Below are 15,582 nucleotides of genomic sequence, written 5' to 3'. Positions count from 1 at the left end.
ATGGTGCAACCCATATTAGGATGTGGGGGAAAGCACAGGAAAATTATTCTCGGATGGTTTTTGTACTAGGGGCTTCTGTTCTCCTTTACCCTCCGATCTTCAGTGTCTCTTCTCAGACTCCCTCCATCTTTACCTTTGGCAAAAGCAGCACTTCTATCATTACTTTTTTCTACAATACCTTTCTCCAGTCCCCACAGGTCTCTCCTGCTCACCTCTACCCTTCTTCTCTTCTCATTCCTCCGTTTACAAGAGGAGGCAGAAAGGAGCTACAATTTGGACACACTTCAAAAGTATTGTTTTCAGATGTGCAAGTTTCACCTTTATCAACACTGTGATCCTCTCCCGAGCATGGACTGCCAGCAATCTGAGCTCCAGCCTTTGGTCAGACTTCAGCAAGCTCGGTTGCTGAAAGGAAGATAGTCCAGTGACTTAGGAAGCCTAGGATCAGTTTTGGGACACAAAACGCCTTTGTGAGTCCGGATAACTCCTTTCATCTCTATATGATCTTGATTCATTCCTTTAACCCTTCAGCATATCTTATATAAAGCAAGGATAAGGACAATCTTTACTTCTGAATGATGCAGCGAGATGGTACTGCATGGCATTTAGACTCCCTACAGAAATGAGAGGCAAATGAGCACCCAAACCTACAGAAGCCATCCCTACAGTGAGAGGCCACATACACGAGGTGACCTGCTCCCCGTTAAGGCACACAGAGGACTTTGCTGCGCCCATTACAAGGCCACGTGAAATCTGAGGAGCCTTCAGCACGACAACGGTGACGTTGAAGGCACGAGGAAATGAATTCTGTGTGAATGATGCTTATTTCCACCAGGACTGATTAGAAATCGCTTCCTTTGTTTTTTTCCCTGTGGTAACGCCAAGATGGATTTCTCCAATAGAAGTGCAATGCAGTGATGAGCTCTGCTTTCAGGCATTGGTTATGCCTGGTTAGATTATGCAAAATCAGCGCTTCAGCATGACTGCTTCGATCGTAACTGCAGCACTCGGATAAAAAACTTTTTACACCGTCTCCACGTGCTTCATTGCCTGCAATTAAACGACGAGAGAAGCCAGTGACACAAAACACACGCCCCAGCACAGGCACGCAGTAGCTTCGTTCGCGTTTCCCCACGTCAATCTCTATTTTCTCAAAGGCTGAGGCCTCCGGGGTCAAACAGCCCGAGCGGGGCAGGCCCGCCGCTCCGCCCGCCCAGCTCCCCTCAGCGCCCGCGTACCGCCGCTCCGCCCGCGCCTCGCGCGCGGACTCTGCCCCGTTGCCATGCGCGATGACGCCCCCTCTCGATTTTTCTCATTGGCTGCTCCGCCGATGACGGCGTTTACCAGTGCGCCTCTCCGTGATTGGTTTGCGAGAGAGCTCTGCGCGGGTTTTGATTGGCGGAAGGGAGAAGAGGGGAGGCGGATTGGTTGGGAGCGGGGGGGAGGGGCGGGGCGCGGTGCATTGTGGGGCGGCGGGCGCGCGTGGCGCGCGGGGAGGTGATGGCGGCCATCGGCGTTCACCTGGGCGCTACCTGCGCCTGCGCCGCCGTCTATAAGGTGCGGGGCTGAGGGGCCGCTCCGCCCGCCCGCCCTGTCCGGGGCGGCCCGGCGGCGTCGTGGCCGCTCGGGAGTCCTTGCCGGGAGGAGGGGGTGGGCCGCGGTTACCCCCGTTCCGCCCCGGCGCTGCGGGGTGCCGCAGGGAGTGGAGCCCTGAGGGGGTGCAGCCCTGAGGGGGTGCGCTGAGGGGCGGCTCACGGGTGGTGCCTCTGTCCGCAGGATGGCCGCGCCGACGTGGTCGCCAACGACGCCGGGGACAGGGTCACGCCTGCGGTGGTCGCTTTCTCGGAAAGCGAGGAGGTGAGGCTTCCCTGCTGCGGCGGTGGTTTGGAGAGGAGGGGAGCTCCGCCCGTCGCTCACTGCTCTTTCTCTTTATTTTTCATTCAGGTTGTTGGCTTAGCTGCAAAGCAAAGCAGAATAAGAAATATTTCAAACACTGTAGTGAAAGTAAAGCAGATCCTTGGGCGAAGGTAAGAGAACAAGTGTGAAAGGGAAGGTGAGAAGTTCAGTTTCCCTCGTTAAAGCTGGTCTGCGAAACGTAGTCTCAGCACTGATATTGAAGATGTTTTAATCTAGTGTGATAGTAGTTAAATTAACCTGGCATTGACAGGAGAGTATGTCAGATCTTAAAAATTCATTATATTATGGACTTCTTACTCTACATTTCATTCCAGGAGGAAAGAGGTGTGTAGTATTTTGTATCTGAATTTGTATGTGGAATCAAATTGTAAAATTTATTAACAAGTTGCATGTATGCTTTTGATATATACTTAAGGTTCTTAACTAAAACATCTTATTGTTACCTGGATGTTTTCCTGTGGCTAAAATCCACTGTGGTTTTAGTTGCACGAAACTTTGTATTGTCTTTCATTGCAGTTGTGAAACACATTGACGTAATGCCTGTTGCAGTTCTTTAGGTAGTGGAGCTGTGATGATTTGTGCTGGCAGTTACAGTGATCCTAAAACTAAACTTGCTGCTTTAGGTCTAACATCAGAGATGTGACAAAACTTTTCAGTGGTAACCTAGCTGTGCGTTACAGCTCTTTCATTGGAAGGAGGTCACAAGATGATGTCAGTGATGATGTATTTCTCAGCACTTTTCAGAGGCATGACTCTACATAGTTAGTAGAGGATTAAGGATAGTCAGCTTATTGCTGCCAAGTTATTTCACTCAGTGCAACAAAACTGCCACTATAAGTCTTTTTATAATGATTATTGGGGTTAGCAGGTTAAAACAATGCGTTGGTTTTTGGTTTTCCTTTTGACTAACTCGTAGGTATTTTTTCTATCATTAGTTTGGGGGAAGGGGATTGAAAGATACCAGCAGTCAGAACTGTTGGTTTTTCTTCTCCTGTATAAATGTATCCGTAGAGTGGAAACAGAAATTTTGGTTGAAGTATAGCTTCATATGCTGTAGAGATGTTATAAGGAATATCAGCAAGATGAATCTGTGCAACTATCCTTGAGCATGTGATTTATTTTGTTGTTATGATTTTGTCTGGACAGCTCTGGTGACCCACAGGCAGAGAAATATATTGCAGAAAGCAAATGTTCAGTGAGTATGATCTAGGTTTTTTTGTTGTTCTCAGAATAACTTGTATCATTTCATACTGTTCTTGTTGGCATTGTTTGTGCCACGCCATGTTTGTGTTCTGTAGTGATCAGCTCTCATTATATGAGGTCCATTTGCTGCTGTATAGAATGTTTCTCTTTTTATAAAGTCAAGAACTTCACCGTGTTCTGAGATCTGCCATCGTAATACAGTCCAACAGAAAAATTATATATATCTCTTGGCCATTCTCAAAAGGGATGATTCTTAATATATTTGGGTAATAGCCTTGTGGTGCTTCTTAGCTCTGGTAGAAGATGCTCAGGTTACAGTATCTTGTGACAAAAATGCTTAACCACTTGATTTAATCTCAGTATTTAATTTAAATAATACCGTGCTTGTTACTAGAAAGCTTTTTGCAAAACAAGAGAAAAATTATCCTGGAAAATACATTCCTAAAGAAGGAATGAGTTTTTCGCTGGTTTTTGACTGTTCGTATTGACAGGCTTATGTAGATAGCTGTTAGTTTTTTCTTAGAGAATGTAGGCAGACAAGTACTTTTGTTCTAAGCATTGCTTTTCTACTGAGGAAAACTTTAAAACTTTTTAATAGAAGAAGAAAGTCTGGAGTCTTTAAGTCCATATGAATGCACTGTCATGTCTGTTAGATAACACAAGGGGTTTTTGTGATCTTTGATAAGCGTCTTGGAAGCATTTATTCTCTTGTAACTAATGCCGAAAGTACTTACACAGTCCAATGGTTTTTACTTGAAGAGAAACTACATTAAACATTACTTTTTCTTAATAACCAAATTATGTATCTAACAAAGGTATGTTGGTTTTGCTTACAGATAATTGAGAAGAATGGAAAGCTTCAATATGAAATAGATAATAAATTTATTAATCCAGAAGATGTGGCAAAACTAATTTTCAGTAAAATGAAAGGTATATAATAAGTAAAAACATAACATATTTTATTTCTTTAAGCTGTCCACGTGTTTTTAAGATGTGGTGTATTGGGTTTTTTTTGCTTTTAATCAACATGTTCTGCCTGTGTTTATGAACAGAAACTGCTCAGTCTGCATTGGGTTCAGATGTAAATGACGTTGTTATCACTGTACCATTTGATTTTGGAGAGAATCAGAAAAATGCCCTTGGGTAAGAGGATTAAGATTTTTCTGTTATTTAACATGCCTAAAGCAGACCGGCTGGCAGATCAGCAATGGGAATTCTGCTGGACTTCAGCTTGCGATTATCAGTCAGGACATTGGGATGCTATTTGAATTGGGAAAATGTGAAAGTCAGAGATAAAAATCCTGACTTCAGAAACTTTTCATGGAATTCACTGTTGTAACCAAAATGAAATTCTGAATCGACTGAAGTGAGAGGGGAATTTTGGTGTCATCAAGGATAGAATGTCATTTCAGATGTGTTATTTCTAGCGGATCTTCAGTGTCCGCTTTGAAATGCAAACAGTTTCTCAGCCCTCTTCTATAATTTCCCATCCCTTCATACAGCAATACTCAACCGAACCAAATGGCACTACATGACTTTACTGAGGGCTGTTTTATCAGAGAGCAGATACGGAATGCACACCAGTATTCTCCTTGGAAGTGTAGCTGTAAAAGTTCTTCCATATGAAAACATAAATAGGATTAAAGCTGTGTGTAACTGGCAGCATCTATTTGTATTTTCTGGTATGTAGAAGCCCTCATGTTGAACTGTCATGGAATACTTAAAGCACGCTTAAAGTTGGTCATAAAACATTAGTGAGCTGGGTATTTGCAGTATGTATAATGGAACATTGTATTGCTTTGGCCTACAAGTTTCAAAATAACTTCAAAGTGGACAAAATGACTTGTAGGGCAGTCCCAGGGTTACTGAAGTTTCAAAACGTGTAAAGAAAATATTAGAAGTGAGGTGCGGTAACTTCATTTAGAAATAAAAGCAATTTTCCTAGCATGATATCTGTTGAAATAATGTACCAAGAACTTTTAATACCATACCTGAAGGTAAATTAGCAAGTTTGATTGAGGGTGGGGTTTTTCATCTTGTAGTTGAGGGGGGTTTTGCTGTTTTTTGTGGCGTATGTAGACTGATACATCAGTGTCGTCTTTGACAATAAGCACACAGCAAATCCAACTAACTGAAGAACACAGTAGCAACTAAACTTCTTGATGCCTTTCTTTTCCAGTCACTTTGCTTTGTTATTACCATGCTGTAACTAAGTTCTGAGTTGGTGACATATGTAGTTCAGATCAAAGCTTAATAGTGTGTGTGACTACAGTGAAATCATTAAAGTAAAATGAAATGCTGTTATGCCTTATCACAGGGAAGCAGCTGCAGCTGCTGGATTTAATGTTATGAGATTAATTCATGAACCGTCTGCAGCTCTCCTGGCTTATGGAATTGGCCAGGATTCACCCACTGGGAAAAGGTAAAATCCTAATATTTTACTTCTTAAATTTAAGCTGCTGTACTTAAATCCTGAGAAATCTTAAATGAGGGAACACTGTGTTGCCTTAGCAGTCAATACAAAATTAATGATTTGAGGCTTGTTCTTTTTTCTCTCAATAAAGCCAATAACAATTTAGAAGTTGTAAATCCATAGTGTTTTGAATCCCTTTGTTCTGGTTTTTATTTTTTTAGAATTGTCTTTAAAGAGTTGTCTCCAGATTCTGCCTTGCTCTTTAATGAGCTGATTGGCTTGAAGAAAAATGCATCCCTTTGTAAACGGATTTTGGCACAGCTGGTTTTTAATTGTGGGAGATGGGGTCATTTTACATATGGTAGAAGAACTAAAGTCAAGTTCCTGGGTTCAGTAGGTGCATTGGGTTTCGCATATGACTATTCAAATAATTCATAAGATTCTCAAAATAGCAAAGACTGCTGTCAGTGCAAACAGATGTCTTGCCTTTTTTCTTCTTGGTGGATAGTTTTTTACCCTTCTCATATAATCCTTGCCTATGATCTTGAATGTAATGTTCAATTCTCGGTTGTGTTGTAGAAAAACCATTGGCTGCTCTCACTGTCAAATAGACTAATTTTCTTCTTTAGGGAAGACTGTCAAGTAGTCAGTGGTACTAAGATGCATTACATACAAACACCCCAAATCAAATTCTCTTGACAAAACTGATTAAAACCCTGCAATACATTATATGATGGTCATATTTTAGAAAATGTGTCAAAGTAAACAGAATTCTGGATGACTTATTAATACTACTTTTTTTTTTAACCATGGCAGCAATGTGTTGGTTTATAAACTTGGTGGAACATCACTTTCTATCACAGTCATAGAAGTAAACAGTGGAATATATCGTGTGCTTGCTACAAACACAGACGATAGCATTGGTGGAGTTTGCTTCACAGAAGCTCTAGCACAACACTTAGCTTCTGAATTTCAGAGGTAGGTTTTGAATTCCAAGCATGTTGCTGTTAGGACAGGAACTTCATTATTTGATGCTTGCTTTCAAAAAAAAAAAAAAATTCATATTAGATTGTCAGATCTAGCAGACTGTCTGCGAGTGAAACGGCTCAAAGATATGAAATGAACAATCAGTTGTTGGGGGCCAAGGAGGAAGACTGAAAAATACTTGGTTTTGGGTAGATGTTACCTGAAGTCGGTGTTGAACTGTAAGGGCTCAGCTATGAACTGTTCTCTGTTTTGAGTGATGTACGTGCCTACAGGCTGTTTGCATCCTTTCAGTCCCAAGCTTTTGGGGTGGCAGGGAATTCACCCGTGTGGGTTTTGTTTGTTTTTCTTGTTGGTGCAGAGGACTGTGGCGGGGCTTGGGTCATCAGACTGAAGGCTGTGTGGCACCTCATCCTGTGATGAACAAAAATGAACAAATGCATTACCATTGGCTCTAGAGATCTTCAGGTGGTCAGTTGCGTACTGTCACAGGAGGAGATGTTTTGGATGAAACATACTATTCTGTTGACATGTCTAGTGTTCAGTGTTCTATTTCTTCTTAATCTGTCATTAAAATTAGTCAACTTGCAGGCCTTTTCTTTCTGTTCCTTGCAGTCACTTACAGGATTTGTTCAGCTGAGAAACTGTTCAGAAAGACTTAAATCTGTATGATAAACCCTGAGTTCAGGGTGCCTCTACAGTGTTCTTCAGCTGAAACTGAAATACACGCTTTTATTCTTTGCAATCTTTCAATAGTGGCACTGTAGATAATACTAAAATGTCTACAGAAAGGAAGTTCAACAGCTTTAACCTGTTCTTACTTTCAGAAAGTTAGTGTTTTCACTCAAATGTCTGCCTTTCTAAACTATTAACTCTTGTTTTTTTAAATGTAGGTCTTGTAAACATGATATCAGAGGAAATCCCAGAGCCATGATGAAGTTAATGAACAGCGCTGATGTTGCAAAGCATTCGTTATCAACCCTGGGAAGTGCAAACTGTTTTGTAGATTCACTGTATGATGGATTGGATTTTGATTGTAATGTGTCCAGGTAAAACAAGTCTTGAAGCTACTGCTTTTATATAAAACTATGCTTGAACTATTTCTAGGTGGTATTTAGGATGTTCAGTAAGCTTTGATTTTTTTTTTTTTGGTGTCATTGATTTTAGAAATGGAAGACAGAAGTCCAACGTGCTTCCTTCCAGCTTTGTTTCATATTGACAGTTCTGTTATGATGCGATCTGTAGTAGATAGGGTAGTAACACTAACAATAACATTCTAACCTAATGGTTAGAAAATAAAGTGCAAGAAGGGACAGGCAGACCCCATCGTTGCAGTCTGCTTGTTGACCAAAAGGGAATAGATACTGTAATTACTCAAGGTGGGAGAGGGTTTCCCCCTATTACTGTTTTTGTTGTTGGTTTTTCCTTAAAGAAGAGACTTTTGGACTCTTCCATGTAAATGAGCTCCAGAATGATAGGCGTTAGTGGAAGTCTTGATGTTGCCTCTGTTTGACAGCTGGAGTAGAAAGATGTTTTCTGTCGTCTTGTTCATACCGCTGTGTCCTACTCTAAGTCTTTCCTCTCTTGGGATGATCTCTTACCGAGATGTTCAGCTAATTCTGCTTGCTCTTCCAGTCAGCAGCAGCTTTAGCGAAGTGAAATAGACTTTTCAATTCCAGAACTACGCATCCACTGCTGCAGCAGTTGGATCTGGTAAAATAAAGCACAGTATGTTTGCAAGTGCGAGAAGCAATGCTGTGTAACTTGTTTGGCTCGGTTTTGGATAAGGATGCTAGTCCTGTGGGCTAGTGTTGCAGAATTTGGCTTGCTGTGTTCGTACAGAGTAAAACTTCCTCTTCAGGTTTGAAGAGCCCGAAGCAAGCACAAGTTTGTCTTTCAATTTGCTTGAGTACCTACTCCCTGCGTGCAAATCAGGGCACAGCTTGATTTGCCTCTGAAAATTGAAGAGGCACATTTGAGTCTCTGTCTCCATTTTAAAGAGGATAAAGCAGTTCCAGGATTTTTGCTTCTTTTTCTTACATATAAGTCAAGACAACAATACTATTTTTTGTCAAGACAATACTGTTTTTTCTTCTAGAGTACACTGAAGAAGAATGAATGTGCATTCCATGTAGGTGTTAATGATGGAATCAATAGCACAGATATTTTCACAACAACAACAAAAAAAATCACTTCTTTGAGATTAATAATTGGGAAATAAGATTTCTTTTTTTTTTTAAATCCCTTAGTGCCAGTGATAGCTAGAGAACGAAAGTATGTTCTAAAAATGGCTGTTCTTCCATTTCAGGTATTTGTCTCTAATGGATGAGATGACACTTCTTAATTTCTTTTTCTTCTAGGGCCAGATTTGAACTTATCTGTTCTTCACTTTTTACTAAATGTGTAGAAGCAATTAAAAAGCTCTTGCAGCAAGTTGGATTTACAGCAGATGATATTAATAAGGTAATAATAGAAATAATTTGTCTGTAATATGCTTTATAACTCCACAAGGAGAATATTTCTAGGGCCTGTTTTCCTTGCAGACTGAGATTACTTCATGATGTGTTTAAGCATTTTTGGCTCAGATCCAACACAGTATGTAGACTCAAGGCCTTTAGAACTCCTATCTTTGCTTTGATTTCAGTTACCTGAAGTTAAGTATAAGGTAGAGTCAGTGATGTGTTTTCCCTGTTGCATATTGAGTAAATGGTAGAGGATTTGTCTCCGTTGGTGTGTTCGTGTAACTCCTGGTAGAGCCGAGGAGTACCTTCTTCAAGTTTAGTACATAGACTTGCCTCTGCCTTCACTGAGCTTGGGATGGGGTTTGCTGACACTTCTGAAAACGCCTGAGGTTCGGCTTTTTTTGTCTTGCGACTTGAACAAATCACTTAATGTCTGCTTGGTGCCTGTGTTCTTCCTCGTTAGCTTAAAAAACTTAAAGAACACATGAAATGCCAAACCATAGTGTTTTAATGCCAAACGTGGTGAGTAAAGTAGGAAACATTACTAGTTTCATTCAGATGTCTTTTTTTTGCTTTGATAGAAGAGAGTAACTTCATCTCAACCCCTGCGCACTTGTGTGTGGCAAATTGTGCTGCATTTATTGCTGGTGGCATTGGCACATAACTTGGGCAGCAAAAGTTAGCTGGTGCTTTTAATGATGCTATTTCAGACTCTCCGTTAGTGTTTGCTGTGTCACATCTGAGTTTCGCTGGTAGGATAGCGAAGTGTCCTAGGCCATTGTTCGCTTTCTAGTGGCCCAGAATTGGGCCCATTTTTTAAGTGGCCCAATGTGCTGTCCGCTCAGGCCTTAATGTTTTTTTTTTTTTGGCGGGGCGGCGGGCACTTTAAATGTAAAAATAAATGAACCTAGTTTACAACTCAAGTTATGTTTTACATGAAGAAAAGTGGGAATTAGCTTTGTTTCCAAATCTAGTTGATCTCAACAAAGTTACTGTAATAAGAGTTTTAAGGGGTTTTTTTTTTCCTTGCACAAGATCAGTAAGTGGCGGGTGATTGTCAATGACATCCCTCAGGATTTGATACTGGGGCTACTACTGTTTAATATCTTTATTAATAACACGGATGATGGGGCAGCATGTGCTCTTAGCAAGTTTGCAGACGGCACCAAAACGAGGGGAGCAATCAATACCACTGTAGGGCAAGGCTGCTATTCAGAGGGGTTGAAAAAGGCGAGAGGAATGGATATAATAGAATATTTCAGTTGGAAGGGACCTACAGTGATCATCTAATCCAATGCAGTAGATCATGAAGATCAACAAAGGCAAACGTAGAGTCTGGGGTGGAATAATCCTGTGCAGCAGGACAGGCCAGCGGTTGCTAGAAAGCAGCTTTGCAGGAAAAGAGGTGGGGGCTCTGCTAGGCAGTAAGCGTAGTAGCAGTCAGCAGCGTGCCTCCGCCGCAAAGGCGGCCAGCCGCCTGCTGGGCTGTACTAGCCAGGGTGTAGCCAGGGTGTAGGAAAGCGTTTGTTTCCCTCTTTGGCACTTGGACGGAGCGTCCGGATACAACCTCATTGTTTGAGGCTTCGGAGGAGATGAAAGGCACTGACCTACCGCAGGCAGGCTGGGTTTGCTCGCCTGTACGGAGAGAAGGCTCAGGGGAGGCTTCGTGCTGCCCGCAGTTACCCGACAGGAGGGCGTGCAGGAGACAACACCTGACTTGCTCCTTCCTGTGGGTGCACAATGGAAGGGTGAGTGGCAAGCAGCACAAGTTACAACGTGGGGAAATTGTAGATACCGAGAAAAGAATTTGTAGTGTGAGGATGATCAAACACTGAAACAAGGGCCACGGAGTCTGTGGAATCCATAGCCATGGAGCGAAGGTCCTGAGCAGCCTCTTGGAACTGGACCTGTTCTGGGCAGGGGCTTGGACTAGGTGGCTTCTGGAGGTCCCTTCCAACCTGACCTTATTTTATGATTAATTCCTCAATTTTTAAAATGTTACATCATCTAGCTGGTGCTTACTGTAAGAAACTTTTTCAAGTTACCATTTCAAACTAGTAAGCTATTTCCTTGAATTTCAAATACAGCAGTAACAGAAGTCGAGCAGGGATGGCACCAATTTTTATTTCAACGACTACAGAGGATAAAATATCCCAGGGCAGTGTGCATTTCTGTACGGCAGGTTGTGACCTCTCCGTTTCATCTGTCAGGATAAAGATTTGAAATCATTAGGGCATGTTTTCCAGGTAGTTCTGTGTGGTGGGTCTGCTCGAATCCCGAAGCTACAGCAGCTGATCAAAGACATTTTCCCAACTGTGGAATTACTGAACTCGATTCCTCCAGATGAAGTTATTCCCATTGGTGCAGCCATAGAGGCAGGAATTCTGCTAGGGAAAGAGAATCCTTTGTTAGAAGAAGAAGCACTCTTTATTGAGTGTTCTGCCAAAGATATTCTTCTTAAGGTAAGGCTAAAATTATTTACCTTAGAAAATTTTACTGCTGCAATGAATATACAGCACTCCTTATGCATGATTGATGTTAGAGAAACAGTATTGTGTTATTATTAGTTCTACAGGTTGGCTATAGATCGGCAGTAAGTAGTAACTTAGGTTTATTGACAAAAAAAAAGACAGGAAAACTGCTTAATTTTAAGGGGAGATGGATGGTGTCTTTGCTGTGTTGTAATAGCTGGACTTTTTCATGTCTTTGTAGGAATTTTTTTTTTTTTTACTTACTGTGGTGGTAAATGTGGCAAAGAGAATAAATCCTGGATTTCTTTTCTCATGGAGCACTGTTGTAACACTTCCAGCTCACTAAAGTACTTAGAGAAAGGCATGAACTTTTTTTTTTTCTTTTTAAAGGGAGTAGACGAGTCAGGGGCTGACAAATTCACAGTGCTGTTTCCATCAGGGACACCATTACCAGCTCGAAGGCAGCACACCCTGCATGCTCCTGGAAACACGTCTTCTGTGTGCCTTGAACTGTACGAGTCATTGGGGAAAAGTCCCATGAATGAAGAAGGTAAATTTGCACAGGTGAGTACATAAGTATTCATAGGCACTTCTAGTATCAACCACTAGGAAATCAAGTGGATCTGGGGAAAAAAAAAAAAATTAAAACCCAGAACCAATCCCATTCCCTACCAAAACTTCTTGTTACAAAATTAGAATGACATGCATCTCTTTAGAAACAGCCTTTAAGGGTTCATCTGTAAATGTGTTATCAAGTATTGAAGCACTTCTTTAAGAAATGGAAGTTTCCCTTTTGAATTTCTAAATGGCTGGCTGGGTTTGACGTTTGCACTCCTGTGGTAAGCTCACCTGGGATGAGAGATCATAACCCGTCCCTCCAGTAGTACGCAGCTCTCCAACACTTCAGAAATAAAACTGCTGGAGGTCATGATGTAGCTAGTGCAGGTATTGTTGATTACTTTTTGATCTTCCTAGATCAGACAGGATCTTGGTATTAAATACCACATTCGATTTTTCATAGTGGTAAGAGGATTTAATCACATCATCACCCGATATAAAGATATTACTCGGGAGTCAGCCTATGGGGAGAACCCAGCTTGCTTGAAACAGCAATGTGCTTACCCTGGCTTCAGTGCACTTAAAGCATCAGGGAGGGGGCAGATGTGGCTGAAATGGATGGAATACTGGAGAAAATTGTTACTCCACCTTGGTCCTGCCCAAAGATCTTTGCGGCGGATCAGTTCTGTAATTATTAGGTAACATCTTTTCCCTGTCCCCTTAAAGGAACATGCTCAGCTCTTACTGTAGTCTGTGGGAGTTGTAGGTACTCCAGCTGTCTTAGTGGTAGACCCTGAAACAAAACCACTGAAACAGTAGTGTAAATAGCTAAAAATACGTGGATTTGCACTACAGATGAATGAGGTCCACTAGGGTGTGCTTTGGTGTTGAATTGTTAGTATGAGGTGCTAAACAGAATGAATTGCACAGCTTAGCTATTGTGTCACTTCCGTTAAACTGCTGTGCAAGTATTTAGATAACTTTATAATTTATCATCTTTTTTTTTAAATAGATTGTACTCCAGGATTTAGATAAAAAGGAGGATGGCCTACACGATATACTAACTGTACTCACTATGAAAAGGTACGCAAAATATTTATTGTTCTGCTGTTTAACTTGCTATGTCACACTTCTGACAAGCAGTCTTTTCTCCTATTGCAGAATGTTTAATTGTGTGTTGAGGAATTTCAGCATTTCATTGCTTACAGGGCTGTATCCTAGCAGCGGTAAATTCTGTAGGAATGTTGTTTTTATGCAGTACATTCTGTGCTTTCATTGTTTGATTCCTAAAGAAATAAAACTTAACACAGTTGCATAGTTGGTTTTTAGCAACTTTTGAACTGTTGATCAGTTTAACCATGCTTGAGAGCAATCAGGATCTCAAATTTCCCGTGGAGGGGCTTGGGGAGTTCTGTTGAACACCCACACTCGTAGGAAAAACTCAAGTAGAATCAGTCTGTCTTGGTTGCTAAGGAGTCCATGAAGGACTTCACATATGCAGCATTTGTGGTGGAAACCTGTGGCGGTGACCTTTCAGAGACAGGGTTGTTAAGCATGAGAAACAATGCCACAGGAAATCAGGCTTCATAAATCTACTTTTTACAGAATTACCTGTTTATTATGGGAAAACATGAAGTATCTTATGGTGGGGTGGGGAATGGGAATGATATGATATTGAAGAAATTTCTCTTTCTTGGGTCTTAATAGGAGTGCTTGGGCTCATTTGAAACAGTCTAAATAGTTTATAAAGATACCAGAAGGTGGAATTCTAAGTAGTCAAAGTATGTTTGTCTTCTGAGGACTGTCCTGAAGTTCATATTGCTTTTCTAAATAATATGAAAGTTGTCTAAACATTGCTGAAAAATTAAATCCCTACTCGCTCTTTGAGTTCACAATACTTGGTTTTCTTATATTAACGGTCAGGTGTACTAATGCTCTATTAATAGGCTTCACCTAAAATACCTCATTAGTCATACAGAGATTTGCACTTAGCATTGATAAGAAAAACATCTTAGGGGTTATATATGCAACTGTGTAGTGCCGAAAACCTGCTTTATTATAAAGAGGTTTTTAGTAATATTTAGATGAAAAAGCTTAGGGAGAGTTCACTAGAACACATCTCTTTCTATCTAAATATTATGTGTGACAGTTGTATGTCTAGATGAAGTAGGATTCAACATTGTATCTGATTCTTGGATATTGAAAATTAAGATTTTCCTCCTAGGAGGAGATCCTTGGTATTTAAAGACTGCCACTTTTTAATAAAAAGTCAAGTTGATGTGCTTATCTGTTGGTTGCTGTTACCCAAGCTCTCAGGATGAATGTTTTGAATAATATTACTGCATATGCTATTTACAAACCTGTACTAAATAAACTTAGTTACAGCATTTAAACATGTTCCTGAATCTGTTCCACCATATATAGAGAGGATACATGCTTTAATGGAGAGCAAGAAGTGCATATCTTAATACTCAATAAACTAAACTTCATTTCATACATCGGTTTCTTCTGTGTTGAAGCATGTTCTTCCCTGGATATTTTGATGCTAATCTTCCTTTCGTCTGCATGAGGACTATTGTTTATCCTCTCTGGAACACGCAGTAGCATACTAAGTGTTGTGTTGAGATAGTCCTAAACACACCTTTCTTTTACCTAGGGATGGGTCCCTGCATGTCACCTGCACAGATCAAGATACCGGGAAGTGCGAAATCATCACTGTCGAAGTGGCGTCATAGTCTCTTTTGAAAGGCAGTGTTTTTCTAAGTTGATTTTTGCCTCTTGTTGGCCTTTCTGCCAAAGTGGTGAGTCTCTGAGATGTCTTTAATGATTCTTAGAGGACTGTAATAAAGCGAAGTAAAACATTAATTTGCCACCAAGTCTGTTTGGAGTGGAAAGCGTGGTGGAAAATGTTAATCAAGACTTGCTGACAGCAGAGCATTGAATTATCAGCACCTGATGTAAAAAATGCAAAGGGCAAATCCTCATGTCTGTGGTTCAGCAGCAAGTGTATTACATAGTCTAAAGATTTTTTTTTTTTTCCGTGGACTAATCGGGTTGTGTACCCATTCAACCAGTGTATCTGTGGCTTCAACAGCATAGCAGTGAACCAGCAAGAGCCACAGTGGTGAAAATCCACTCTCTCATAACTGTACCAAATTGTACTGAAATCCTGCATGGTCTCAATGTTGCCCAAAACTGTGGAGGTGATGCCCACTTGGGCTGGCCTCTTGAGCAGGATATTTTTTTTTTTCTGGTGTTACTTTAAGATGGTTTTGTGGTGTTACCTGAAAAATATGTGTAAGGGTTATATGTGCTTATTTATGTGTTATTAATAAAATACGTTTTTTATGCAGATCCTGGCATCCTTCGTTCTGTGCAGCACTGTTCTAATCTGTATGTCGTCATATATTTGTTTGGATATAAGCTGGCAGCTTTTTTCATTTTAGGTAGGGGAGTAATAAGAAGGAGGCAGAGTAGGCAAGCGTAGTTATGGGATTTAATGTGCAGCTAAGGGGCAGCAGTTCAGCCCTGAGGGCCAGATGTTATCTTGTAAAACATTGAGTGACACAGCAGA

At 41.0% G+C, this 15,582-nt stretch overlaps 1 protein-coding gene across 2 annotated transcripts; it reads left to right on the top strand.

The window, feature by feature from the left end:
• Positions 1–1,478: 1,478 nt before the first annotated feature.
• On the top strand, positions 1,479–15,304 carry HSPA14 (heat shock protein family A (Hsp70) member 14). 2 transcript variants are annotated; one of them, XR_014228104.1, is made up of 14 exons: positions 1,479–1,557; positions 1,777–1,857; positions 1,945–2,027; positions 3,064–3,112; positions 3,957–4,050; positions 4,173–4,263; positions 5,438–5,542; positions 6,350–6,511; positions 7,411–7,566; positions 8,878–8,980; positions 11,226–11,441; positions 11,890–12,014; positions 13,021–13,091; positions 14,665–14,727. XR_014228104.1 is itself a non-coding variant. In XM_082311043.1 (14 exons), exons 1-14 carry the CDS (start codon positions 1,501–1,503, stop codon positions 14,741–14,743), a joined length of 1,521 nt encoding a protein of 506 aa, XP_082167169.1. In that variant the 5' UTR covers positions 1,479–1,500; the 3' UTR covers positions 14,744–15,304. The 2 variants fall into 2 exon arrangements, 1 of the variants encoding a protein (XP_082167169.1); XM_082311043.1 differs by having other exon boundaries at positions 11,841–12,014; positions 14,665–15,304.
• Positions 15,305–15,582: the final 278 nt, after the last annotated feature.

This window comes from Platalea leucorodia (genome assembly GCF_965183815.1).
Source record: "Platalea leucorodia genome assembly, chromosome: 4".
Classification (NCBI taxonomy): Eukaryota; Metazoa; Chordata; class Aves; order Pelecaniformes; family Threskiornithidae; genus Platalea; species Platalea leucorodia.
The sequence above is the reverse complement of the archived record's forward strand: the minus strand, read 5'-3'. Positions and strand labels throughout refer to the sequence as shown.